The 27,179-nt window shown below is 41.2% G+C and overlaps 1 protein-coding gene and 1 long non-coding RNA gene across 2 annotated transcripts in view; one reads left to right on the forward strand and one right to left on the reverse strand.

The window, feature by feature from the left end:
- Positions 1 to 20,418, forward strand: part of WIF1 (WNT inhibitory factor 1) — a 64,034-nt gene extending 43,616 nt beyond the window's left edge. The window contains exons 4-10 of the mRNA XM_039520934.1: positions 3,141 to 3,281; positions 7,839 to 7,934; positions 9,248 to 9,343; positions 12,128 to 12,223; positions 15,923 to 16,018; positions 16,629 to 16,724; positions 19,659 to 20,418. Of these exons, the coding sequence (XP_039376868.1) occupies positions 3,141 to 3,281; positions 7,839 to 7,934; positions 9,248 to 9,343; positions 12,128 to 12,223; positions 15,923 to 16,018; positions 16,629 to 16,724; positions 19,659 to 19,780 (743 nt within the window). The 3' untranslated portion in view covers positions 19,781 to 20,418. The remainder of the gene's footprint in view (positions 1 to 3,140; positions 3,282 to 7,838; positions 7,935 to 9,247; positions 9,344 to 12,127; positions 12,224 to 15,922; positions 16,019 to 16,628; positions 16,725 to 19,658) is intronic.
- LOC120396048 overlaps positions 5,950 to 27,179 on the reverse strand; it is a 67,097-nt gene continuing 45,867 nt past the window's right edge. The window contains exons 3-6 of the long non-coding RNA XR_005592943.1: positions 14,194 to 14,242; positions 13,155 to 13,205; positions 7,713 to 8,067; positions 5,950 to 7,619 (exon numbers count right to left, since the gene is read on the reverse strand). This is a non-coding gene — a long non-coding RNA (uncharacterized LOC120396048). The remainder of the gene's footprint in view (positions 7,620 to 7,712; positions 8,068 to 13,154; positions 13,206 to 14,193; positions 14,243 to 27,179) is intronic.

The raw sequence follows: 27,179 nt of genomic DNA on the forward strand, positions 1-27,179 counted from the left end.
AATTTTACAGCAGTTCAGCCAAAAAGGATTGTAGTAGATTTTGTTAAGGAGGAGGAGGAGAAAAGGGCACTACAGACCGGCTAGCTTCTCTCCGGTGCCAAGAGAGGGGGGAAGAGCAGAGAGAAGTAGCAGAGCAGAAGGAGGCAGGTGAGAAGGAAGTAGAGTAGGTGAAGATTAGCTGGTACTTCAGCCAAACAGGGTGGGAGTTTAGCAAGATAATTTTTGTTGAAATCAATTGAGGCCAAGATTTTCAAAGGAGTGTAAGGGAGTTATCTGCCCAAATCTCATTGAAATTCAAAGGAGTTGGGGCCTAATTCCCTTAGGCTGTTTTGAAAATCCCAGCCCAAAATCTCATGGCTACTACACATTCAACTCCTAGGATGTTGGCATCATTACGCACAGTCTCCCACAAAATAAAATGATTCAAGAGTTGGAGAAAATGCCTCACAGTGAGAGACTTAAAGAGCTCCATTTCTTTAGTTTATCAACAAGAAGATTGAGAGGTGACTTGATTACAGTGCATAAGTATCTTCACAGAGAGATAATACCGAGTACTAAAGGGCTCTTTAAACTAGCAGAGAAAGTTATAACAAGAACTAGTGGCTTCAAGGTGAAGCCAGACACATTCATATTAGGAACTAGGAACACATTTTTAACAGTGAGGGTAGTTAGCTATAGGAACAAACTACCAAGGGGAGTGGCGGATTCTCCATCTCTTGATACCTTCAAATAAAACTGGAGCCTTTCTGGAAAATACTCTTTAGCCAAACACAAGTTATGTTTTAATCAAACCAGTTAAGAGGCGGTAACTGGGTGAAATGTAATGTGATGTGATAAATGGGAGGTCAGACTAGATAGTCCAATGCTCCTTTCTGGCATTAAACTCTATGAATCTATTTATTTAAATCCACAGGCTGAAGTAATTTAGGATCAAATCTTGATTCCATTAAGCTCAACAGAAGATTTGTCATTAATAATGGATCCAAGTTTTGGCCCATAGTGGCATCACCAAATTTCACCTGTATTTCCTCTAAGCTATTACTTAAGACAAAACATTGTGACATTTTTCCTAATACACCTCTATCCCGATAACGCGACCCGATATAACACGAATTCAGCTATAATACGGTACAGCAGTACTCCCGGGGGGCGGGGCTGCACACTCAGGTGGATCAAAGCAGGTTCGATAGAACGCGGTTTCACCTATATAGGTTAGGGGTTTGTATATAGGTTAGGGGTTTGTTATAGAAGTGGATGGGTGAGATTCTGTGGCCTGCATTGTGCAGAAGGTCAGACTAAATGATCATAATGGTCCCTTCTGACCTTAAAGTCTATGAGTCTATGACACGGTAAGATTTTTTGGCTCCCGAGGACAGCGTTATATGGGGTAGAGGTGTACCATTCTCTTGAGCACTGCGTTATTTACTATACTTTGCACTGAGAAGAGCAAATGTTCACTAAAATTTAAATTATTCACTACATTTAATCTGTTTTTAATCCACACCATGACTTTTTCACTTACTGCAGGGATATCTATTTTTTTAAATAGTCTTTTAAAGAGGTCAATATAAAAGTAAAAACAGATTTTATAACAGTCCCTTAGCTATGTTGGAGCTGTCAGATGCAGAATAAGTTTTAGTAATAAACTGTGTTGTATTTTTATATTATATACACAACTTGCATTTGAGACTCTTTATGGTATATAGAAGTAACACAATGAACAACAAAAATTGCCCACCTATTACTTACAGAAAATGTTTATAGCAACCAATTTAAAACAAACAAAATACAAGGCTCTTAGCTCAGTATTTTGCTCTGAAGTCTCAGACCAAATTTAGGGGAAATGAGTGAATAATCACAGATAGCTGGATCCAATTTATAAAGGAGCAAGGAGGAGCCAGTCATGAAGAGAGGAGATAATTGTTTCATCTGAAGATTAGTTAAGATTGGTTGTGACAATCACATAACTTCATTCTTAGGCTCTGGGATACCAGGCCTTCCTCCTCATTAAAATACTCCAGATTTACTGCCTTTAATTACTTAGTAAGACTCTTTGTAGTTCAAAAATGTTGGCTCTCCAATACGAGTGTGCAAATCTCCAGCTATCCATCACATTTAGGACACTCAAGGAGTTCTGTCAAAGTGGTGTCTCTCTGTTCTTTAAAATATTCTCATCAATTATCTTATTTACTAAGTGTGCTATCCTGCCAACACTTCACATAACAAGCTTTTATTAAAGACAGTTATTTAAATATTATTTATTTAAATATCAATGGCTGTGTCCATAAGAAGAGACTATATCTAGGATAAAATTTTCAAAAGGGAGTAAGTCCCATTTTAAAAAGTAACTTAGGAGCCTGAGTCTCAATACGTCTTAGGGTATATCTACACTGCAGCTGAGAGCGAGCCTCCCAGCTCAGGGAGACAGACTCGCACCAGTGGGACTAGAGCTAGCCCACTAAAAATAGTACTGTGGAGGTTGCAGGTTGGGCAGCAGTTCGGATTCTCGAGCTCACCTAACCCCCTCTTCTGAGCTCAGGTGCCTAGACTGGCAATGTTTACATGGCTATTTTTAGTGCACTAGTTCAAGCCCTGCTAGTGCGAGTCTGTCTACCTGAGCTGGGAGACTTGATCCCAGCTTCCATGTAGACATAGCCTTAGGTATTTAGGCACTTAACTCCCATTTAAATCAATGGGAATTAGGCACCTAAATACTTCTGAGGATCTGTGCCTACGTCACTTCTGAAAAATGAGTTAGTTAGGCACATAAGTCAGTTAGGTACTGTTGAAAATGTTACCCCTAGTTTGCTTTACAAGACTAACTACTTTGGGGTACAAGTAGAAGTGGTTTTGTCTGAGTGTTAACAACATAGTCTGTACCTGCTAGTTTTCACAAATAACAGATATCAGAGAGATGTAATGTTTTAGACTCATAGACTTTAGAGCCATAGGGGACCAACAGGATCATCTAGTCTGCCTTTCTGCACATTGCAGGCTACAGAATCTCGCCCACTCACTCCCATAATAGACCCCTAACCTCTGGCTGAGTTACTGGAGTCCTCAAATCATGGTTTGAAAACTATCGTGGGGTTACAATATATTAAGATTTAAATATTTATACATATTTTTTTTCTTTTTAGTCGTTCAGGTTGGATTTCCATGCCTTGGAAAACAAGATGGAGTAGCGGCATTTGAAGTGACTGTAATCATAATGAATTCAGAAGGCAATGTAATTCTCCAAACACCCCAGAATGCCATCTTCTTTAAAACATGTCAGCAAGGTAAGACATGGTGACCTGATATCATTAGTCTGTGCTGGTTAAAGTGCTCAAGTCTCATTCCCAATACAGACAGACAGCAATGTTGGGGTTACACAGATTGACGCGAGAGTCACCATTCATAGATCGTGGCAGAGCCAGAACAACAGATTTGCTGGCAGCTTAGGCCAAGAGTTCTTAAACTTTTTTCATAGTTTGAACTACATCTCACTAGAAAGATCATCTTGATGACCAGGGGCAGCTCTAGACATTTCGCTGCCCCAAGCACGGCGGCATGCCACAGGGGGCGCTCTGCCAGTCGCTGGTCCCGTGGCTCTGGTGGACCTCCCACAGGCGTGCCTGCGGAGGGTCCAGCGGAGCCACGGGACCAGTGGACCCTCCGCAGGCATGCCGCCGAAGGCTGCCTGCCTGCCACCCTCCTGGCGACCGGCAGAGCGCCCCCCACGGCATGCCACCCCAAGCACGTACTTGGCATGCTGGGGCCTGGAGCCGTCTCTGTTGATGACACATCTCTTCCCATTCATAATCTCACAGCATCTCTGTGTGACTATAGAAATGGCTCCCATGGGAAACAAATATTAGTAAAGTTTTAAGTTTCTTATTAATGTGATTCAGCAGTTGGAAACACGGAGAATTAGCAGCATGTCACCAACCTGCTCTCCACACACCACTGATCTAGATAGGCTAATGTTTTCAAAAGTGGCTGCTAAGTTGGGGTCCCCCAACTTTTGGGTCTCCAACTTGGGCCTCATTTTCAGAAGTGCTGAACACCTTCAACTCCATTTGAAGTCAGTGAGAGCTGCAGTTGCTGAGAACCTCTGGAAATCCCAAACTGGGCACCCAAAAGTTGATATAGCTGAAGTCAGTGGCCACTTTCAAAAATGTTGTCTGGCACCTCTCTGTTTCTCAGTACAGCTGTCTATAAAATGGAAATAACACAACTTACCTACATCTCCGCAGTGCATGAGGCTTAGTTAATATTTGTAAAGTACACAGAGATATTTGAATGGACATCACTGAGGTGCAAATTCTCCCACCCTTACTCATGTTGAGTAAGTACTGTACTATGTAGGTCATACATTTCATTTTACTAGGCTCATTTGCATAGTAAAATACTATTATGTGAATAAGGGAGGCAGAATTGAGCCGTTTGTGAGTTCAAGGTTTATGCTTATCAGCCAATATACACACACCAGGGGTGTGCTGACAACAGAGCACCCAGGAGTGTATTACCCTTAGAAATGGTTTATTTGGAGGGGTCGGGGGCAATGTAAATATACTTATGTAACATTCTCCCAAAGTTAATAGTTTTTTTGCAGAGTGTTTTTGACATAAATTTTGAGGCTACAGAAAATGTTTAAAAGATTAGCTTCCAAGATAATGCAGTTATCAGATATTGTCTGCAGTTGTATCAAATTAATACGACAGTTTGTATACAGCGAGTGTGATTGTTATTAATTCCCTTCAGTCTTCTTTCCTCCTCCCATTTACTTCCCCACCCCTTTTTCTCCTAACTAATTGGCAATGGCAGGGCTTCAAAGAACAAGCAGCAGGAGCAAAAGCTGTTTATTCTTTGAAACCCCACTGTTGCTTAACAGCGGAGAGGAGCTGGCCTTCTCCTTTGAAGCCTCACTTCTGCCAATTAGCTGAGAGAAAATGGGGGCAGGGATGGGCAAGAACTAGACAGAGAGGAAGATGGGAAGCAAATCTTATACACACGGCAGTGTGTGTGTTTGATGCAAATACAGCAGTGTTCAAAACCATTTTAGAACTTTTAATTTTTATTTCTACTTAAAGCTATTAAGTTTAATAAAGTTTGGATGAAGTGTATCTGTGACCTGGCTGATAGAGACTGTAATGCACCAACCTATATGTATTTGGGGGAAATACGTCTTTCTATGAGTTTGGAACTTTCTCTAGCCCATCCAGCTTTCATCCATTTTATGTGCTATCATTTACTGTTATCATCATCATCAATTTGCAGAGATGCAGTTTTAGCTTTAAGTTGGCCCAGTGGACTGAGATTGAATGGTCATTTTGGTCCTTCACTCACTAGCCTATGAGACAAGAGCACATTGCAGGGGCAAGTCTCCAAACTCCAGGGGCATGCAAGAGAGGAGATCTATCATGCCAATGTCTTTCAGCCCATATACAGTTATCTGAGGGTGAGCCTCTCATTTTTGTCCTTAATTTAGGGACATAGACACAGCAGCATTTTGTGATGGCTATAGGGAGAGATGGGGATGTTCTCACTGGTAGGTTGGTTCAGAAAAGTTTTTTGGTTTGGTTGTGTTTTTAAAGTCCTCCATGGAAAGAAGAGAGGAAACAATGAAGCTTGTCATATAGCCATGGAGCTCATATTCCCTGTTGCCTGGCCCTCGATCATAGTTTCCAGTTATTCCTGGCCAGCCAGGAAGGTGCCCGTGCTAGAGGAAATAGGGAAAGCCAAGGAGCAATTTTGTGGGAAAGAGGAGGCTTTGTAGTGGCTAAGAGGTGGCCACACAAAAAATAATATTTTTCCATTTTTCTATTTAAAATGGAATTTATTTAAGCATGCATTTTCTGTAATGAATAGCAGCTCTGCATTTGGGCACAAAGGAAAGTACATTTCCAGAATGTATCCTAGAGTACAGCATTGGAACAAAATAAAACAAAATGTCTTTATGTTTATTACTACTGTTTCAGAGAGCTTTACTTTTATAGCAATACATTTTGCTTCCTGTATCTACAGCTTATATATAATGACTCTCAGTCTTCACCTTTTCGTCTTCTCCAGTTCCAGTTCACTCGCTTTTGTCTAGTGGTCTAGAGCTTCACTTCTGCACAACATACAGAGCCTTTTAAAGCAGAATTTGTTCTATTGTCTCTGTTCTCAGGTTTACCCATGGTACCTTATTGACTTCAAAGGGATTGTAGAGATGTAACCCAGGACAGAAAATGATTAATAATCATGACAGCTTGCCATATTTGCCTGTAGTTCTGTTTAGCCATCTCTTATGATTTCTATAGGGAAATTTGTTTAAGAGTTAATCCATATTCTTTCAGATGATTACACATACCAGCTGACTAAAACTGTGGGTGAGGGAATTAGTGTGAATTACAGTTTGTAATAGCTGTGGCCTGCAGAAGTGCCCCATGCAAGCTGGCGCATCTAAATTTACAAACATTCTACAGTTTGCAGCAAAAGTAAAATATTATCTGTAAACTCTGGAAATATTTAAACTTTGGACTCCACTTAATTCCATTCAGGAATTGGATTGTGCCAATGGTTGGTGGTACATCTTTCCAGCATCAGCGTGATGGATTGTACCACTTTCTGGTAAAGATAAAAATAGAGAAGAATTGGGACCATTGCTGACAGACACTGTCAATTAAGGAAGCTGTATTATGATAATTACACACAAACAATTCACTTGATACTAACAATCTAGCCAATTACCATCAAGAAACTCATCTAATTTTGATTAAAAATATTGAGGAGGTTGTGGCAAGGCGATTCTCAGATTATCTGTCTACCTCAGAGCTCTTTGAACTTTGCCATTTTGGTTACAGAACAAGGTTTGGCAAAGAGTTTGGTAGATAATTCCCTCCTGGTGATGGATAAATAGCAGATGACCATGCTGGTACTGTTAGAGCTATATGCTGATTTTGGTACCACTGCTCATAAGGTGCTATTGGCTTGCTCCAGTGGAAGTAGACATTGCTGCCACTCAGTAGCTTTGTTTTTGTCTGAGAGATCTCAGCAGGTATTTTGGACGAATTGCTCTTTTGCCCTGAGGGGTCATTTTGGGGGAGGAGTTCCGTAGGGTTCCAGTTTCTCCCACCTCTTGTTCAATGTGGATATGGGGCAGTTGATAGTGAAGAGGCATGGGCTGTGATGTTTTTTAGAATGCTGATGATGCCCAAATGTGTTTCTCTTCCACTGTTGTTAAATGCTTTGGCCACTGTTGGGTAGAGATTTGGGATGTGACTAACAGTTGAATGATGATATGGGATCAGTGGGCAGGTATGCTTCCTTCCCATCATCTTCGCCCAGTGTGAAGATTGAGTCTTTCATTTCATACAGATCCAACACTAGAGTAATGTAATGCACTCTGCCTTGGGCCACACCTTAAATCAAGCCAAAAAACTGAAGCCAAGCCTGCTAGATAAGCAGGCTCCTAACTAGGAGCATGACACCAGTGCTCGAGGATCTGTACTGGCTACCTATTCATTTCCAGGCAGTTTAAGGTGGTGGTTTTTTCAGACAGGCCACATTATTCGTTAGTTTATTGACTAGCACAGAGTGGCAGAACACTATCACATGTACTTTCAAGAGTGCAATCGATTATATGATGCAACCTGTATTTGTAGATTAACAAAGAGATTGATTTTTAGCTGAGCTTCCATCTCAGTCAGCATTTATGGCTCTGGTCGATAAATCTTGATACTCACCTCAACAAAAGTTGCTATCTAGTTATTTTTGCTCTTCTGTCAATAGACGGTATCAACGCTGTTCAAAGTGGAGTGCTAACTGAAGTATGTAATATCCGATTAACAATGTTGTTGTTTTTCATGAAGCTGAATGTCCAGGAGGGTGCAGAAATGGAGGTGTTTGCAATGAAAGGCATGTCTGTGAATGTCCAGATGGATTTTACGGACCTCATTGTGAGAAAGGTAACTTTAAAAATTCCCTCAATTGTTTTCTTTACTATAGTCCTACTGAAAAAGAGCAGTCACAGCACTGAAATCTCTCTCTCTCAATAGTGTAAATGGCCTTTCCTGGAGGCTCTCTCATGTTGCTGGATATCTGTAAATATTAAATCCAAACACAAGAAAATTATCGTTATGACCCCAGAGCTAATGAAAACATCAATTGCTTAATGAAAATGCCAACTTCTAAAGAAAAATATCCGCTCTCTAAAGGATATATTAAACATTAAATTGACCAACAATTAAGAGACCCTTAATCACAAACAATCCATCTGGCAAGAGATTAAATGGAATTCTTCTGCTAATGAAGACTAGCTGGAAAATCAAGTATAGCGTTCTTGTTGTTTTGCATTTGTTATTTGAAGATAGTATCTAATTTGGATGCCACAGCTGTGTCTCAAGCAGACTGACAATGGAGAGGGGAAACGTTTTGGGTAGATTCTCCCTTCTCTTTCCATAAGTGAAGGGGAGCCAATAACCGCGCATTTGGACGGTGAGAGGGATGGGATTATGGATTAGGTGACGAGTACACTAGCTCTTGTACATGCTTCCTCCTTCTTCCCAACCCTGGGGAAGGCTCTTGCATGGGTGCTCTGTAGAGTCAGGAGAGGGCAGAAGCCAGTCACAAGACATCTCTCACTCAGCCTTGCAGGCATTCCCTGGGTAAGTAAAACTCTGCTCCCTGACATTCCTCCTCAAGGGCCGGGTAGGGTAGCAACAATAGCTAGGGAGGAGGCTGTACAAGAGCACAGCACCTGAAAAAGCCATGCTGCTGTGGGAGCTTTGAGGCAATGTGGAGGCACAGGACTGCTGTACCGATGGTCCTGGCCTTGACAGATGTCCCAAGGTCCATAGGTACAAAGGACTGAACCCTGACCAATTCCATACCCACACAACTGAAATATTTCAATGAGTCCAAATTCGCTATTTTCAGTTCTCAGTTTGGGAATAATCTGTGTAAGGGACAATTTTTGCTCTCAGTGTTCAGATTAAGTAGGACGAACACTAAAGTCAATCTTCAGTTTCTTACAGTGTTACTTCAACCACTATAATCTATATGCATAGATATGAAACATCTTTCTGCATTAGCTATTTTATATTGCAAATGTGACTTGTTATACTAAGCAGAAGGAGGAAAAGTGTTGTCTGAAAACTACTATTCCTGCTTATTATTGATTTTTTTGAATGTTTGTTATATAAAATCCTGTATCAAATTTTGGCATGTTCATCTCTCCCTCATGCCAGCATTTTGTTCCCTTTCACTCTCGTCAAATTAGCTCTGTGTACGTCCCGCTGCATGAATGGTGGGCTCTGTGTCACACCTGGTTTGTGCATCTGCCCTCCTGGATTCTATGGCGTCAACTGTGATAAAGGTAACAGTATAGAATAAAAAGCAGTTGAATTGTAAGCCACCAGCCACTTTTGTGCTCCCTATCCCACCTTCTTGCATGCTGATTTCCTCGCAGTGGTGGTAGTGGATCATAATTAGGGCCCTACCAAATTCATGGTCCATTTTGGTCAATTTCACAGCTATAGGATTTAAAAAATCATAAATGTCAAGATTTCAGTTATTTAAATCTGAAATGTCTCGGTATTGTAATTGTAGGGATCCTGACCCAAAAAGGAGTTGGGGGGGGTCACAAGGTTATTGTCGGGAGGTTGCAGTACTGCTACAGTACTGCAATACTGCTACCCTTACTTCTTAACTGCTGCTGGCGGTGGTGTTGCCTTCAGAGCTCTGCAGCTGTAGAGCGGTGGCTGCTGGCCAGTAGCCCAGCTCTGAAGGCAGAGCCATCGCCAGCAGTAGCGCAGAAGTAAGGACGACATGGTATGATATCGCCACCCTTACTTCTGTGCTGTTCACTGCAGAGCTGGGCCCTCAGTCAGCAGCCACCACTCTCCAGCCATCCAGGAGGCAGCAGTGCAGAAGTAAGGGTGGCATGGTATGGTATTGCTATCTTTACTTCTGCGCTGCTGCTGGCAGGGCACTGTCTTCAGAGCTGGGTGCTCAGCCATCAGCTGCCGCTCTCCAGCTGCCCAGCTCTGAAGGCAGCGCAGAAGTAAGGGTAACAATACCGCAACTCCCCTAAAATAACCTTGTGACCCTCCCCTACACACAACTCCCTTTTGGGTCAGGATCCCCAATTTGAGAAACACTGGTCTCCCCCATAAAATCTGTAGAGTATAGAGTAAAAGCATGGGTGGCGTGTGGAGGTCCCCTTTGTGGAGGCTAGCCCCAGCTCCGCCCCTTCCACCTGCCAGCACCCCCCCCGCGCCCTGCGGCTGGAGCCCCAAGACACACACACGCCCCACCACGGCCAGAGCCATGGGCCAGCCAAAGCCCCGAGCCCCCCTTCCCAGAAGAGTCCTGTGCCAGCTGCAGCCATGCCGCACCTCCCCTCCCAGATTCCAAGCCGCCTACTCATCTTGCTGGGTTCATCAGTAATCTCCCTGGAGTCTAGGGAGATTACTGATGAACCTGGGAAGCTGAATAGCACATACCACCTCCTCAGCCACCCAGAACCTGCCTGGGGCATAATAAATAAAAGACTTCCACCCAAACCCCACACTCGGGGGTCCGGCAACCACAGCAGTGTCAGGGGAGGCACTAACCATAACCCTCCCCTGGCCTATTATACCCGCTACCCATGGGTAAAAGAACACAAAAGACCAATTTTCATGGGGGGAGGCCAGATTTCACAGTCTATGATGCATTTTTCATGGCTGTGAATTTGGTAGGGCCCTAGTCATAAGGTATTCTTGGCTGTATGGTACAGTGCTGCAGAGATCCTGACAAGAGGACTATGTGTGATAGTGTCCCCTCAGACATTCGTTTATATTGTCTGACCTTATATGTACACCTATGATACTTTCTGTGTCTATCTACATCCTCCACATCACAATATTTAACAGAATTTCATGACTACAGCACTTTATATCCAGCCTAGTACATCTCTGCTACTTCATTCCTGGGCCTCTTCACACGATGGCACTAACGTTAAGATATGAACAAACATGGCCAAAACTCAGAGGTGATTTTCATTGTAGTGAAAATTACACATGTATAAGCCAGCAGATGATAGGTGCAATTTACATTCACTTTTGAACACTCGTACACGAAATTAATAATATATAATGTACACAACCAGTACCTCCTTAGCTGGCTCACTGAGGACTGTAGGAGTGGCCAGCAAATTCATTTCCATTTGTGGCTTGGTGAAGGTGGGAATAAAGATTTGGACCTTGGTTTCCTTAGATGAAAGGTTGGTGCATTAACTTATTTTTTAATCTGTCTGGTTGCAACAAGTAACTTACTCCATTTAATATTTTTTGATATAATGACCTTAGTGCATCAATAAAAAACAGTAAAGGAAGTATGACATTCACCGTCCCAGAAGTGCTAGATATTTAAAAAATGCAAAGTTTCCTACTGAAATATATCTGAATAGTCCATCACACAGAAGGTGTAAGAATACAAAACTATACAAAACATTTGGTTAGTAAATTCAATAGGTCTTCAGCGAGCTTTGTAACAAAGTCGTGTTTTAAAGGAAGTATTTTAGACCCACATTCTGCAGATAGATATGCAATTATAGTCCCTTGTGCTTACAGAATCCATTTGGCCTAGTATGTATTTAGTCCTCAGTAAAGGAGTTTGGCCCAGATCCCCAAAGGCTCTTAGACGTCCTAGATTTAGGTACCACTGTGATCCACAAACTGCTGCTCAACTGCCTCCTAGCCCTGTAGACACCCAGACTCACCAGACATCTAAACATTTGCTATAAAAGTTCCCTAGGTGTCTAGGTTTCTGCGACTGAGTGCGCACACTGCTGCCTTGGGCAGGCATCCAAAAGCCTCTCTCATGCCAAGCACTACCTAAGCATTCCCCACCTATCTCACCTGCAGGGCCCTGTCAGGCAGGCATGATCTGAGCACACCTACCTCTGCACAAAACACAGATGACCTCAGTTATAATCCTTAGCCTAGTGTTTAGGATACATCCCAAGTGAGTGAGACACTGGTTCATTTCCCCCTCTGCCTGATGAGAAGGGATTTGAACAGGGGTCTCCAACCTCTGAGCTGAGTGCCAAAGTGGTTAGAGTAGAAATAATTTTACATTAGCCATATAATTTAATCTTTTGGTTTATGTCCTTCAGCTAACTGCACAACAACCTGTTTCAATGGAGGAACCTGCTTCTATCTAGGAAAATGCATTTGTCCTTCAGGACTCGAGGGAAACCATTGTGAAATTAGTGAGTCTCAGCTTTACATTGTTTCACTTAAACCAAGGTTATTCCGGTTACAGTAGCTGGAAGATCAAGTGACACATTTCTGTGCTGCCTGACAGCTGGGGTTCTCAAACGGCAGGTTGGGACCCTCTGAGAGTGAGCCAGGCCTGTGTTTGCGATCTTCACAGCTGATGAGTATCAATTCATTGTTTGATCATCTCATTTTCTGTTGTTTTTTTTTAAACAAATCCATGGGTTTAGTAGCAACCCTAGCTACATGAGCGCTCAGTCAACACCATATGCGTGTGCCAGGTCTGCAGCAATTTACACTCCTGCATGTGAGAGTAGAACTGAGCCTCTAGATTCTAAAAGTAGAGTATGGAGCTTGAAATATTAATTGGTATTGGGGGAAAGGGACCTAGGACCGTAAGGGTTGACAGCTTCAGTTGAAAGTATTAAGTTACATTCACATGGCAGCTTGAAAACGTCTTGTCACAAACATCAATAGACTTGCTATTTTCAGATGTTTAGCATCAAAGCCATTCAAAATATTTCAGTCTATAGTCAATCTAACTGTTCTGCGTAAAGGTGCAGGTGGAAAGCAGCTAGCCTGGGACAAAACTGGGACGCCAGCGGTCAAACATTAGCTTAGCCTAAGATAAGAGTTCTCACAGCTCTGTTAAATTAGATTAATTTAGTAGCTGGGATGGAGTGCCAGTGTTTTGGTTTTGAAAACATACACACAGCTTATGCCTTTTGCATTGTATCCCTCTGCATCTTTCTTGCCTTACTCATGCAGGTAATTTCAGTGACTTCATTGGAACTATGCACATGAGTTAGGCAAACAGAGTTTGGCCTTATATTTGTAATAGTTTTTTTTTCTTTGAATGCTTAACATCAGTATAGACAGACAAGCAGATTAGTACATCTCCCACAGACATGAAACTTAACTCACCATCTCAATGTACAGATGGAAATAAGGGCCAGCAAACAGTGCAGTCAATTACTATACAATGAAAAAAGAATCAGAATGTGTTAAGACTTAAATTTGGCACAGTATTTGCATGTAGATAGAAGAATGTTTTGTAGATTACCCCTGCCTATCTTTATATGCTGCAGTTTGTTTTCTAGCAGTTTTTTATCTTATCAAAATCAAAGTCAGTGGGAAGCATCAAGGGTTTATTATAGTTACGCAAATGAACAAGTGGTGTTTCAACATTGTTATGGTATAAGTGTCTTTCCTCTCATTCTAGTTCTATGGGCCAAACTCAGAGCTGTGTAAGCAGGTACAACTCCATTGATTTCCACTGCATTTGCATCTGCTTACATCAAGTCTGAATGTGAAAGCTTGGCACTCTCCCCTTCCTTCCCTCATTTGAGAAAAGATTGACATTGATGGAATTTATCACATGAATTTGATCAGGGTTTGACCCAAAGTGTGAGCAGTTCGTACTTTTTGTCAGTGGCTTCTGTATTTTTTTAAATTCATATACTGACCCATATTATAGAACATTTAAATAAGGCTATTCCATTTAAACCGACACTAACATGGGTATAAAAACTAAACTCCTCTGTATTCTAAAACCTCCTGCTTGTAGGCTGGAAATCAAATCTCATGTAATCTGCCATTGCTGTGGCAACATCTTAAAAAATACGTCTTTCTAAAAGCACAGTATTCAGTTATATAGCCAGCCAAATCCGGATCTACCTGAAACATGAATCACAAGTAGGACACTCCTCAGTCTTCATTCCTTTTTTTGTTTTAAAAGTGTATCTTGCTTGCTCCTTTAAGGTTGTGACAAAACTAGCACTTCTCTTAATCTCCTTCTGGTGCACTATCGCTAGTCCATCTGGACCACCGGTAGCAGCAGCAGCCACTCTAGTGTAGCTCTGGAATTTTTAACCATAGTGTCATTTAACCTTACCCAGGGCAGGTGTGGGTGAGATGGGCCCTACTCCTGCAGAGACTTAGGTACACATGCAGGTTTACTCACATGAGTAGTCCCGTTGATTTAGATGGAAATCCAGGTAGTAAATCAATTCCTATATGAAGAAAAAAAGGATCAAAACATGTTAAGAACTAACATGAAAATTAATTGACTTCAGTAGGAGCAAGAAGAGTTATGCACATGCCTGGGTCTTTCTGGGATCAGGGCCATGGTCGTTGAAATGCTGATGGCTGCTGCCAGCCTGGCTGCACTGCACCCGTACTTGTGCAACAGTGGGAGACTAAAAAAAAAGCTAGACCAGGCTTATAACATCAGAGGAGAAACAAATCTCATTCCATTTCCTTAGATCCAGAGCCAGCTACATTCAGTCATGGATGTTTCAGAACAAACAGGGGAAGAAAACCTTTGCATTAGGCAGAAAGCCATCTTCAGAGGATTGCAAAGAGGGTTGCCCTTTATATTGTTTAAACATTTTGCGAGATCCTTAATAGCTGAGTCCTTCTCTAAAACTCCTGGGAAATGTACTAACCGTAATTTGAAATACTAACAAGCATTCTCCAAGTCCTTCAGGTTTCTTCTTACTGTACTTATACATGGTCTCTAATTACTGTTTCAGTTTGAGACTGGCGAGTAGTAATTTTCTTTTTTATTTCTTCTCCTCCTTTCACCAACTGAGCTGTTCCTTTTTCCATTTCGCAGTCTTAGTTTCTTTTCCACTAACAGATATGTACATAGCACAGCACATAGCATTTAGCTTTTGTTCCATTCCAAGAAGACATTTTAGCTCACAGTTAATGTGCGGGTATGTCTACACTGCAAAAAAGGGTGTGTTCTTAACTTGGGTTAGCTAACCCATGCTGGCTAACTTGGGTTAAGATAGCAATGAAAACATAGCAACTCAGCTTTTAACTTAGGTTAACAACTCAAGTGCAACCCAGGCTGCCCGATGGGTTAGCAGCTTGAGTTAAAGCCTAAGTTAAAAGTCAGGGTGCAATGTCTTCATGGCTATTTTAACTCAAGTTTCAGGCTGTCTGCAGACTCAGGTAGACATCACTGCCTTGGTCACATTTTCAAGCTTTTCTTCACAACCACTGAAGCTAGAAACATTTTAAAATGAAAGCTTGATTTCTGGAGCAGTAAATTGCAGCATGGAATGGATCCTGCAGCAAATTCTACAGCGTCTACAGAGCACACACAGTTCTGACTGTAAGGTGACAGGCCAAGCCAACCTGTTTTTTTCCTGCAAATACTTGCAACATTTGTTCAGTTCTTGAGCATCCTGTTGTTAAGGAAAGCCCTAATATCCATCCCCTGTTTTTTCCATTTGTGCCCAGCTGCCTGGACCCTGAGCTCATATTCCTTGCAGCTAGCTGCAAAATGATGACACAGTGACACTATGCTGCAGCTGCCCTAGGAGGGTACGGAGAAGTGGGCAGTACTCAGAGGGCACACTGAATTCCCTCTTCAAAATCCCAGTGCTATGAGTGTAGCCAAAGTCTGTGTGGACACTCAGAGGCCATGCCCAGTTCTAGCCCAATTTTCAAGCTGCTTAAGCATGCATATAAATCTTTGGAAAACTAGATTCCCGTGCCAATAAGAGAGTGCCCCCCTACAGAATCTACTGCATACACACAAGACTTTTTAACAATATGATCCAATGAATATTTCAAACACAAAGTGTGTTTTTAAAACAGTTATCTTCCTCCCTCTCCCTGTAATTATTTTTGTATAAGTGGGGTACTAAGACCATTGTTTTCATGTTTCCTATTTCTAGGCAAATGCCAACAGCCATGTAGAAATGGAGGTAAATGTACTGGTAAAAATAAATGTAAGTGCTCCAAAGGTTACCAAGGAGATCTTTGTTCAAAGCGTAAGTACTAACTCTACTCAATCAATCCTTGTTATAAGATCATTGTGATAGCAATACAGTATCTTATTACTCAACATCAGCACTAACTGTGTGTTGCCAGGGTAGCTCAGGTTAATTTACTTCATGGACATGCTTCATTTATTGAAGTTAAGAGGGTGGTTGTAAAACAAAGAACTTGTCAAAAACAACCACCAAGCTTTTCAATAATATGAGTTTCTTTAAAGCAGTAACACATCAGTATAATAAGCAAGTGTTTCTGGATAACAACATTTCAATACTCTGGTATTTCAAAATACCACTGAAATCTACCTTTTTATGAATGTAAATATTATGGGCCTGATTCTCCTCTCCCTTACTGACTTCATTGATTTCAGTAGAGTTAGTCCTGATTTGCACCAACATAAGAGAGTTAAATAAGACCTTATTTCAGTAGTGGGGCAAGTTATTTTCAGAATTCTGCACACAGTCAATTTAAAATTATAGATTTACTGCTAGCGCCCTTGGCCATGCCAAAACTAACATTCTAAAGAATAGCAGGGAAAGCAACTATGTAACTTTATCTCTGAGTGAAATGTAAGGAAGTTGAATTCATGTTCTCACTTGATTACAGCTGTCTGTGAACCTGGTTGTGGATCATATGGAACCTGTGTGGAACCTAACAAATGTCAATGCAAAGAAGGCTGGCATGGAAGACATTGCAACAAAAGTAAGTGAGAACAAAGCTCCGAGAATCCATACTGGAGCTTTTCAGAGATCATCTTCCATCTATAAATGGCTTGCTCAAAGCTACTACATAATCACTAGAAACAAAACACTCTCCTTAGTTAATAATCCTTTCATTTTTTAAAAATGTATGCATACAAATAATTATCCCAAACATTTTCAATACTTACTTTTTGTCAACTGTATATTAATTACAAAAAAGGAATAAAACAATTCAAAACTACTCTACAGTGATTACCTCACTTTTTTGCCTATTGGGAATTCTAAAATTTGGTACAGAGAAAATTTCTACATGACCTAATTTATGTTCTGCCCATGCGGTGAGACTGATCCAAACCCCACTGAGGTCAATGAGAATCTTGGAAAGTGCGCCCTACTGTATCTGCTGTGCACCCACTATTCTAACAGCATGATTCCCATTGACTTCAGTGGGGCTTTCAGAACACTGGATAGACATTTCTGTAAATACAAATATATTACATAGGGGTTTAGAGCTGATTGGATTTTTTCAAAATTTCAGAGAAATAGATAAAGTTGTTGCAAACTCTTCCCTCCAATTTTCAACCAACTTTAAAGCAGGTTAAATTTAGGTGTGTGTAGGGGTGTTAATTGACTTATTTAAAACAGACTTAAAGGTTCCAAAATTTGTTGATCTCAAGGTTACCTTTGTTGATCTATTTGACACCTAGTGCAATGTGTAGGCAACTGACGACTTCAGTGGAGTTAAACCAGGAATGAGTTTATCCTTAAGATCTCCATATTTAATATAATCTCTGTTCCCAATAACAAGAAGATATAAAATGACTTGAAATAGAACCAGGTGACAAATTCCAATTCAGCCTTACATGTCATAACATACAGTACTATAACAACAACAAATTGAAGTATTGAGACCTTTTTGATAAAACCATTCATAAGATATATGTTTGCTGTAAACATTATTAGTCTGCTATCAGTAGTTAATTTGAAAAGTGGCAGTGAAAAAATTAGCATATTTGTTACCGATATAAGCTGCTCCAGTTTGTTAGATAGTAAAAATGAAAATTTCAGAACAATTTATTTTTAATGCCATATGCTTAATAAATCCACCAGACATGAACCTACATGATAGTATAAATTGAACTAAAATAATTTTAAATGATGTTGATGTCCATGATCCATTGGGTAGAGAAAGGTGTCCATGTTAAAATGTATCAGAGAATAACTACGAGTGTTTTTATAAAGCCAAAACATACTCTGACAGGAATGAGTTATGGTTTAAAATTAAGGCTTTGGGAATCAGTTTAGAAGATGTTGGATTGTATATTTGTTTGCCTAACTATGCCATTCACCTAGAAGATGTTGGATTGTATATTTGTTTGCCTAACTATGCCATTCACTGACAAAAGAATAAATTCTTTAACACGTACAACAGACACAGTATAGCTAAAAATCAAGTATCTGGAAATTAATATCAATTTTAATGCCATCTTTTTGTAACACATCTGTAAAGTTAACCTACCAGCTAGCAAGTGAGCATTTTTTCATTGTGAATACACGTACATTTTACTGCCCCCAGAGAAGCACAAAATGTGTAGCATGCATGCCATGGTACAAGGATTCTGTCTTCGCACATTAGTGTCTGCCCCAAGGCCTTTGAAGCCCTCGTTAATAAATACGTTGGTTTAAAGACTGGCTATAGTCCTGCAGTTCTTAGTTAGGCAAAACACCTTTTGCCATCATCAGGTTGGGGCCACCCTGAGTAGAATTCACCTCTGTGTTAAGAGCCTAAGTAGAATTTACTGAAGCTATGCATAGGGCCCTTTGTGCTTGAGTTCATTTTACTCTGCAAATAAAACCAAGTATCTCTCAGTCAGACTCATGATTAATTTCAAAGAAAGAAAAACTGTAGCTACTTTAGGGGTGACTTCATTGGCTATGAAAGTCAATGGCTATAAAACAAAGATTAAAATAATCCCCACAATTTAAAACAGTTGTCCCCAAACTGTGGGGCAAACCCCCAGGGGGTGCTGAGGCAGGGCCTAGGCCAGCCCCCGCAGCCAACCCTGCTCTGCCACCAGCCACCACCCCCAGCCCAGCTCAGTCCTCATTCCCTCTCTGCCCCCAGGCCAGCTCCACCTCCTCCCTCCTCCCCAGTTCAGCCCCAAGCTATGGCTTCAGCCCAAGCTCCTCTGCTGAGCCAACTGTGCTGTAACAGAGGAGGGGGCATGAACAGATTCCATTACTGGGGGGGGGGTCACAACAGGAAAAGTTTTGGCACCACTGATTTAAAAGTTGAATGGCTTCTCAGTACAACAGAATTCTTAAAGAGAAGTGGTAAAAAAATAAAGCAAACCTGAAATTCAGTTTTTAAGTCATGTCCTCTTGAGGTTTTGTAATTAGGTTTGTAAATGAAACGGTAAACGGACAGGTACATCACTGATACTTGTTATCCCATTTGCAGTTTCCGTAACAAAGTATCTCAGATCCTTAATTTATTTTTCTGGGTGTTTGTTGCTGCCATTCTTGTTTTCTTTGTATTTGGCTTTAAAACGAAGTAAAATGCACATAATTAACACACATTCTCCAGTGGGACTTTTATGCCCAGCAAACCAATAATACCATTTTAAAGCTCATCTCTAAGGGCTGCCTTTGACTCTCTGTCCATCAAACATTGTTGTGAAACCAGTTGAGTATTATAGCCCTAAGTATACTTGTAGTGCAGTGATTCTGTGATAAGGCAGCCTTACGGTAAAAGCCAGAGAGACGGCCTCCTGTCATGATTAACTTTTTGTCTTATGGCACCCATTTTTTCCTGTGGGCACCTGTGTGATGTGTATTAAAATTCCCTACGTTCCCATGGGAAAAACTGTTTCAATTTGAAATGTTAACAATGAACCAGGAGTCTGCTTTTGTAGTTTCTTTCTCAATTTTTCAGGGTATGGAGCCAGCATTATGAGTGCCCTGAGGCCAACAGACCCCAAGCATAGACAGCACACGCCTTCACCTAAAAAGGCTGAAGAGAGGCATGTTCCACCCGAATCCAATTATATCTGGTGAACTCAAACATCTGAAACGTTTTATGTTACACAAAGTTCATAGCCTTCATTAACCTTTCATGTGTTGAATGTTAAAATGCTGTTCATTACAGTTAAGATTACTGGCCTGAATTTTATTAGCTTCATTATAAACCACTGAGCTGATATTTACTATTCCTTTTAAGTTTTATAAATCCTTCTTTAGCACGATTATATAGGCTTCTTGTTTCAGTGCTTTGGACAGTGTTTTGTACTATATTTCAGTAATGTTTAAACTTTCCTTTTTGATTATGTAGCTGCAAATGTTTTCCAAAAATGAAACAATATCCAAGTGAAGCATTTTGTAGAAGTTGCCCTGGGTTGATCTGATGACTAGAGAGTTTGCCTAAGCAACAGTCGGGGTTGTTTTTGCATTGTTACTATCATGTACTTAGAACAATTACAAAAAAAGTTTCCTAATTTAAAAAAAAAATCAATACAACAATATTGTTGGTCATAAATTTGCAGAGTGCTCTGTATTAAATATACACTATGGCATTTGAACAATATAATATATTGTAAACAAAGTAGAACTATAATGTATGAACTTTTTGCATTGGCTTGAAGCAATATAATATATTGTAAACAAAACAGCTCTTATGTAATAAACTTTTTATACTGATTGTTATGTATAAAATAAAGATGCTGCTTTAGTTTTTTGAGGGCTGAAGTGTGTGGTCTGTTATAATTTCACTAGTGACATGTTGAAGGAATGTGAGCTCTAGGGCAGTTAGATCCCACTTCTAAAAAAATAGGGAAATCACCCCAACTCTCCTATTTTCTCTGATTTCCCCCTCCCCAGATATTGGTACATCATCCCTGACAGATAGCATTTAACCCTGGGGCTTATAAAAATACTTCAAACGAGCACATTTTTGCCTTTGGAAAGGAGGAGGTGGCAACAAATGGCAGATTCCACAATAAATTTCACAGGATCTCTCAAGAGAATGTTCATGTTATCCCACTGCACTGCAAACTATGCATGCTGAACCCTGGTCCGTGCTATTACTACACTCCGTGGATTTTCAGGAACTAAGTATAAACACTGCTCACTGAAGTGGGTTTAAGATCACTATGTTTGTCATGTGTTTCTCTCCTTGTTTATGGTTACGGGATAGTGGTTTTGTTTTAAATCGGAAACAAATGAACAGATACCTGTTCTCTCCCTTCCTCTCTACATCACATGCATGCGTGGTACACAGAGCTTAGCCGCATAGGCCGAGATCATGCCCCAAAGATCCATGCATTAATAAAAACAGTCAGGCCTGAATCTCATTAACATTAAGGCCCCTTTGCATCACTCTGGCAGTGTTAAGGGGCCTTAGTGTAAATGGGAATCTGGCCCAGTAGAATAGAAATACAAACACAGATTTAGCTTGTTGGTATCATAATTAGTGCTCTACCCTGCAAGCACAGGGTCTGGATATAAACACTTTCATTTGCGCTTCAGTTTCCTTTAGGAAGGGCGACTATGAGTAAATGGTTCGTCCCTGAGGACACCTCTTTGTTGAGAGACTATGCCTACATATTCTGTTGTGCTCAAAAAGTGAGCAAGACCTGGGTGCCTCGTTATGTGCCCCTTGCTCATCGGAGAGCTTGCAATGTGAGATAGTTACAAAACAATGCCATTTGGGGCTGTATATGTACAGAATCATATGAAACATAGGCACAGTCCCACTCTGTACTGCCTTTGCTCTGCACACCTGAGCATCTGAAAAAGATGCTGGTACATTAGAGGCTAAAATTAACGGACAGGAGGGATTGATTCATGATGGAAGAACTATAGCAAAAGGCCCTGAGTCTGCAGCTCTTTCTTAGGCAACTCTCCTGTAGACTGATGAGTACGGACTGTAGGATCAGGCCCATTTATTGTCTTTCTTCATGAGTTAACTCCTCCTGCCCAGTAATATATCGGGCGCCAAAAATCAGTTTCACGCTTCTTGACACAGAGTGTAGCCATCTGGAGATGGAGAACAGAGAAAACATGTACAGCAGTATCAGTGCAGAAAGGGCAACAAAAATAATTAGGGGTATAGAACAGCTTTGGGGGTCACCCAAAGAAATAACCAGGCAGAAGGTTTAACACAACATAAGGAAGTACTGCTTCATGCAACACAGTCAACCTGTGGCACTTGTCAGGGTATGTTGTGAAGGCCAAAAGTGTAACTGGGTTAAAAAAAGAATTAGATAAGTTCATGGAGGACAGATCCATCAATGGCTATTAGCCAACATGGTCAGGGAAGCAACCCCATGCTCTGGGAGTCCCTAAACCTCTGATTAGTAGTAGCTGGGACTGGACAACAGGGGATGGATGACTTACTATTTGTCCTGTTCTGTTCATTCCCTCTGAAGCCTCCGGCACTGGCCACTGTTGGAAGACAGGATACTGGGCTAGACAGACCTTTGGTCTGACCCAGTATGGCCGTTCTTATGTGCTTAAAGGTAAAGAGCAGAGCAACTAGGCATAGAGAAAGGGGGAGGGGGGAGGGATAGCTCAGTGGTTTGAGCGTTGGCCTGCTAAACCCAGGGTTGTGAGCTCAATCCTTGAGGGGGCCACTTAGGGAGTCTGGGGCAAAAATCAGTACTTGGTCCTGCTAGTGAAGGCAGGGGGCTGGACTCAATGACCCTTCAGGGTCCCTTCCAGTTCTAGGAGATGGGTATATCTCCATTATTTAAAAAAAAAAAAGTACTCCAGTTCCCACTGCAGAAGAGCTTCCCCACCATGTTAATGTGATGCCAAAGCTCACAACAGCAACACAGAGCCTCTAAAGGCCCATGGCCATGTGTGCACACCTCTAGCTGCAGCACCACAGGCAGAATCCCTTGCTGTCTAGCCCTGTAATCCTGCTATGAACAGGGATGTATCTGTAAACTCCTCAGCAAGGCAAACTCTCCCCAGGGCCTACAGCCTTGGCTCTGGAGCAGCTGGAAGACCTTCCTGGAGGCTACCGATTGTGGTGAAACAAATGTTCCTTTTAAAAAGCTGTCCGCTGTATGGAAGAGGTACAGACAGTACAAATTCCCCGATTGCTCTGCCAGTCTGTGTTAGCCTCAGCCAGAGCTAGAGAGCCCAGCTGTGGGGGTGAGAGGAGAGTGCAGGCTCTGCTGCCATTCAGTCCTTGGCTTTTTATAAGCCACCCTCTTAAAATTCAAAACAGACCAAAAGATGGAAAGTCGAGCGGGAGAGAAAAGTGATAAATGTCAGGCACAACAGTGGCAATTGCCTGGGGGGAGGGAATGTTTGGGGGAAATGATTTGAGGGTTTTTTTTAGAAAGTGAAGAATGAGTGGCAAGTGGTGTCCAAACACAAATTCCTACCAGATCAAAGCTCAAGGAGGAGGTAGTGAGTATAGGCTGGACTCATTAGCAGTGCTTTAACGTTTAAAGCCAGTCCCTCACGTCTTAGATCACTTTTGGGAAGGCAGAGGGAGAGGACACCACAATTGGTTAAACCAGCTGAGTCTCCCAGGGTATTTTTCTCTGTTTTAGGTTGTAATCACGTCAGGTTTGTAAACGTCTTTATTTAGATGCCTAAAGATGCAGATTGGTGCCTAGTATGATTTTAAAAGGAGCCCAAGGCCAAACTCCTATTGATTCCAATGGGCGTTAGGCACTTTTGAAAAAATCTACTAGGCAGCTACTGCATTTTTAGGTACCTGAAACACCTTTACAAATCTAGCCCTGTGTCTTTAACTGTACCTTGTACAGTACAGAGTACTGTCACCACTTAAGTAAGAAAACTAAAAATAAAGTTAGAATAGTGATATTAATGCAATCATTTCCAGCCCAGATGGTTTGTAAGACACTGGACCCTAAACCTTTCAGTGGTCTAAAACTGAATATTGACTGTCCTGCTCTTTAGCTGGGGGTGGGTGGAGGATACAAGGAGGTATGTATGTATGTATGGGCAAGGGGGTGGTAGGAATTCAACATTTGTGAGAATGAAGGGAACATTTTAGTGACAGGCTGATTTTTCATATAAAAGTGGTGATTTGAAAACTGCCCAGAGGGTTGGAATGATAGGCGCATTCCCACGTGAAATGGGCAAAGGGGAATGAAACTGTAAAAGAAATGAACATATGAGTCTGCCGGTAATCTGGCCCTTGCCCCCCCCCCCCGCCCCTGTCTCCCCAGATGTGCAGCTTTTGAAAAGGAAAATTTTAAAAGGGTTGAATTAATACTAACCAAAAGAACCCTCCTTGCATTTCAGCCATGGGCGCTTTTCAATGCAGTTGCTAAAGAGCTCTTATAAATTATGTCCATAAAAATGATGAACACTTATTATTTCAGACTGAAACACTTTTGCTGTTGCTCCCAAAGTATTAAGTGCTCCTTTTTTGAGTTTCATCCGTGCTATTGGAGCCTTGTGCTAGTGGAAAAGTCATTCATCGTAAATGGGGCATGACTGAAATTGTTACCCAAGAAAAGTTCTCAACGTCGTCCCGTGTGTGTACATTACCACAAAATAGCTCCTAACTAAAAGAAATCACCCACATGCAAATATGTAACCACAGCCTTTGACAACAACATTAACACAAAGCCAGCCTCTGACATATTCTATTTCATACAGTCCATAACAATCTTCCAAGGCAATAGCTTAAAGTTAAAACCTGAGGCTACAATGTGCTTTTAGAAGGATTTCTATGGTGCATATCCAAAAACATTTCTGTGTATCAAAATTATGATATTTTGGGAACCCAAAGAAAAATTTAAAAGATATTTAGCAGCATGCAGTCTGCAGCTTATCAGCTTGTCTGTCACCCGTAGTTCCACTAAAACACCGGAAATCCCTATAGAAGAATTCTATTGGGGTGATGGAAACAAAGCACATCTATCTAAGGGACTAATTGGTCCCCAGTACTGTCGTACATTTTTGATATATTCACCTTCACAACACCTCTGTGAGCAGGGAGGTGTGATGGGCTTCCCCGGGGTGCAACCTGGAACTGGGGTACCACTGAGTGAGGTCCAGTGATGATGTCACTTTTATAGCTTCTTCCCTGTGGAGGAAACGTCATTGTTCCCAGCAAAGTCACCAACAGAGTTTGTGGAAAAGTACAGGCATAAGATGGCGACTAATATCACATGATCTAGTCACATAGCCTTGCATGCTTTAATGGAGTTAGCAGCCATTATTGATATACTGGCTGAAGTGTGCACAGGAAAGGCCATCAGGTGAGGATAAGCTTCTTCTATGGCCTATTGTGCTTCATCCACAATGTGCTGGCTAGACTGGATGTAAACTGCCTTGTGGGTTTCACTCCAGGAGCAAACACATTTATATCATGGTACAGTGTCAATATTCATAACTTCAGATACAATGAAAGCAAATACAATCCAACAGGATATTAATGTTTAACAGATGAAGATTATTAGCATGATACCTTACAAGGCATACTGTGCACAAAACATATCATAATCATATCACCATGGTAAATATGGGGGTCCCAGGGTATTGCTTTGGGGCACAGAATGTCACAGGAGGAAATACTTCTATCCCTATTTTACAGATGGGAAATTAAGGCCCAGACAAACTAAGGTAACACAAAACTGTGGCAAAGTAGAGAATCAAACCCAAGTCTTCAGTCTACACCCTACCCACAGGGCCACCCTTCCTCTACAGTCATACTGGCTGCTCAGAGTTTGAAACAAAATAAAAACAAGATATTCAGAAGGAGCTTGAATGGCTGTCAGAGACACCCACAGCTCTCTGTCTTTGTGGTATGAGTTGCATGAATGATTATTTGATACTCTCTCCAGCACTGTGTAGTTTATAACTCGGGAATGGTGGCTGAGTCACCTGCTTTAGAACAAGACAATCCTACTAACAGTGGGCAACCTAGTATCTTGTTGGTAGTTTCAGGGAAGATAAAATCAGAGCAGTAAAAACATTCAACTCCGATAGTAGCAGACAAAGCAGAAAAATAGATCATTGGCATTAGCATTCTGGGAAGTCCCAAAGCAAAGGTGAGACAACAGGCTAACATCACCTTCCCTGGGGAACCAAAATACTGATGCTTTAGTCTGTGATGAACTAATACTGTAACTTTTGTTTCAGTGCCTTTTAAAAAAAAAATCTTCTCACTTGCCTGTTTCTATGTTGTGGTGATGGCTGAGTGACAAATTTAATACTGTTGCCCTAATATGGTCAAGGTTCTATACAAAGTGATCTCAACAAAAATTTTAAACATGGCTACCACTCTGAAACCGGTCAACAAAAATTGTGAATTTTGATTGACTGTCTTTTTCAATGTGATACATAATCTTCCCAAAGTGTCCAAAAATTGCTTTTCCTGTCCTAACTCAATTGTGGATAGATAGCACCTCTTAAGAGTCACTTAAACCCTTAAAATAGAGCTTAAGAGATGCACAGGGCATGTGCTGGCCCTCTGTGCAAGGTGAATTCCACTCACAACAAAGACTATGTGCTTAATTGTACTTTAAATAAAGTTTGTGATTACAGTAGAACCTCAGAGTTACGAACACCGGAGTTATGAACTGACCGGTCAAAATCACGCCCCTCGTTTGGAACCAGAAGTACCAATCAGGCAGCAGCAGAGACCCACCCCCCCAAAAGGCAGATACAGTGCAGTACTGTGTTAAATGTAAACTACTAAAAAAAATAAAGGAAAAGATTTAAAAAGATTTGACAAGGTAAGAAAACAGTTTCTGTGCTTTTTTCTTTAAATTAAGGTGATTAAAAGCAACATTTTTCTTCTGCATAATAAAGTTTCAAAGCTGTATTAAGTCAATGTTTAGTTGTAAACTTTTGGAAGAATAACCAGAATGTTGTATTCAGAGTTACAAACATTTCAGAGTTATGACCAACCTCCAATCCCGAAGTGTTCGTAACTCTGAGGTTCTACTGTAGTTATTTTGTTTAGCAATTTTAAACCTCTATTAATGGTCTCATCTTTTTGGTGAGTCCCTCTGGTCTATTTTAAATGTATTGGGCTGAATTCATCCTGGTGTGACTCCTTTGAAGCCACTGGAGTTAAACCAAGGATAAACTGGGCCGTCTCTCACTCTCAGAGCAGAATGTTTATGACAGAAAAGTGAATTATCACCGTAATTTGATTGCCTCTCACAAAGCAACCTTAAGCTTTCAATCATAGCAAAGACTGCACCTCAATCTACAACAGGTGTTGCTCAGGCTGTTTCTGGTATTAGGAGACAGTCTGCCAGAACCTGGTACATTTTGTTCATATTGTGTACATGTCTTCCCATTGTTTTCTTTCCAGCTTCGGCTGCATTTCAAGGAATAAAGGATTGAGCGATGAAGAAGATAATAAAACCTCCAAAACTGTTCCAGCTGATCCTGTGCCTGTCGGATCCAAGCTGAAGTGTAACTTTGGCTATTCTTATTTAGTCATTTGCTGCTG

The sequence above is a fragment of the Mauremys reevesii genome, linkage group 1 (assembly GCF_016161935.1).
Source record: "Mauremys reevesii isolate NIE-2019 linkage group 1, ASM1616193v1, whole genome shotgun sequence".
Lineage (NCBI taxonomy): Eukaryota > Metazoa > Chordata > Testudines > Geoemydidae > Mauremys > Mauremys reevesii.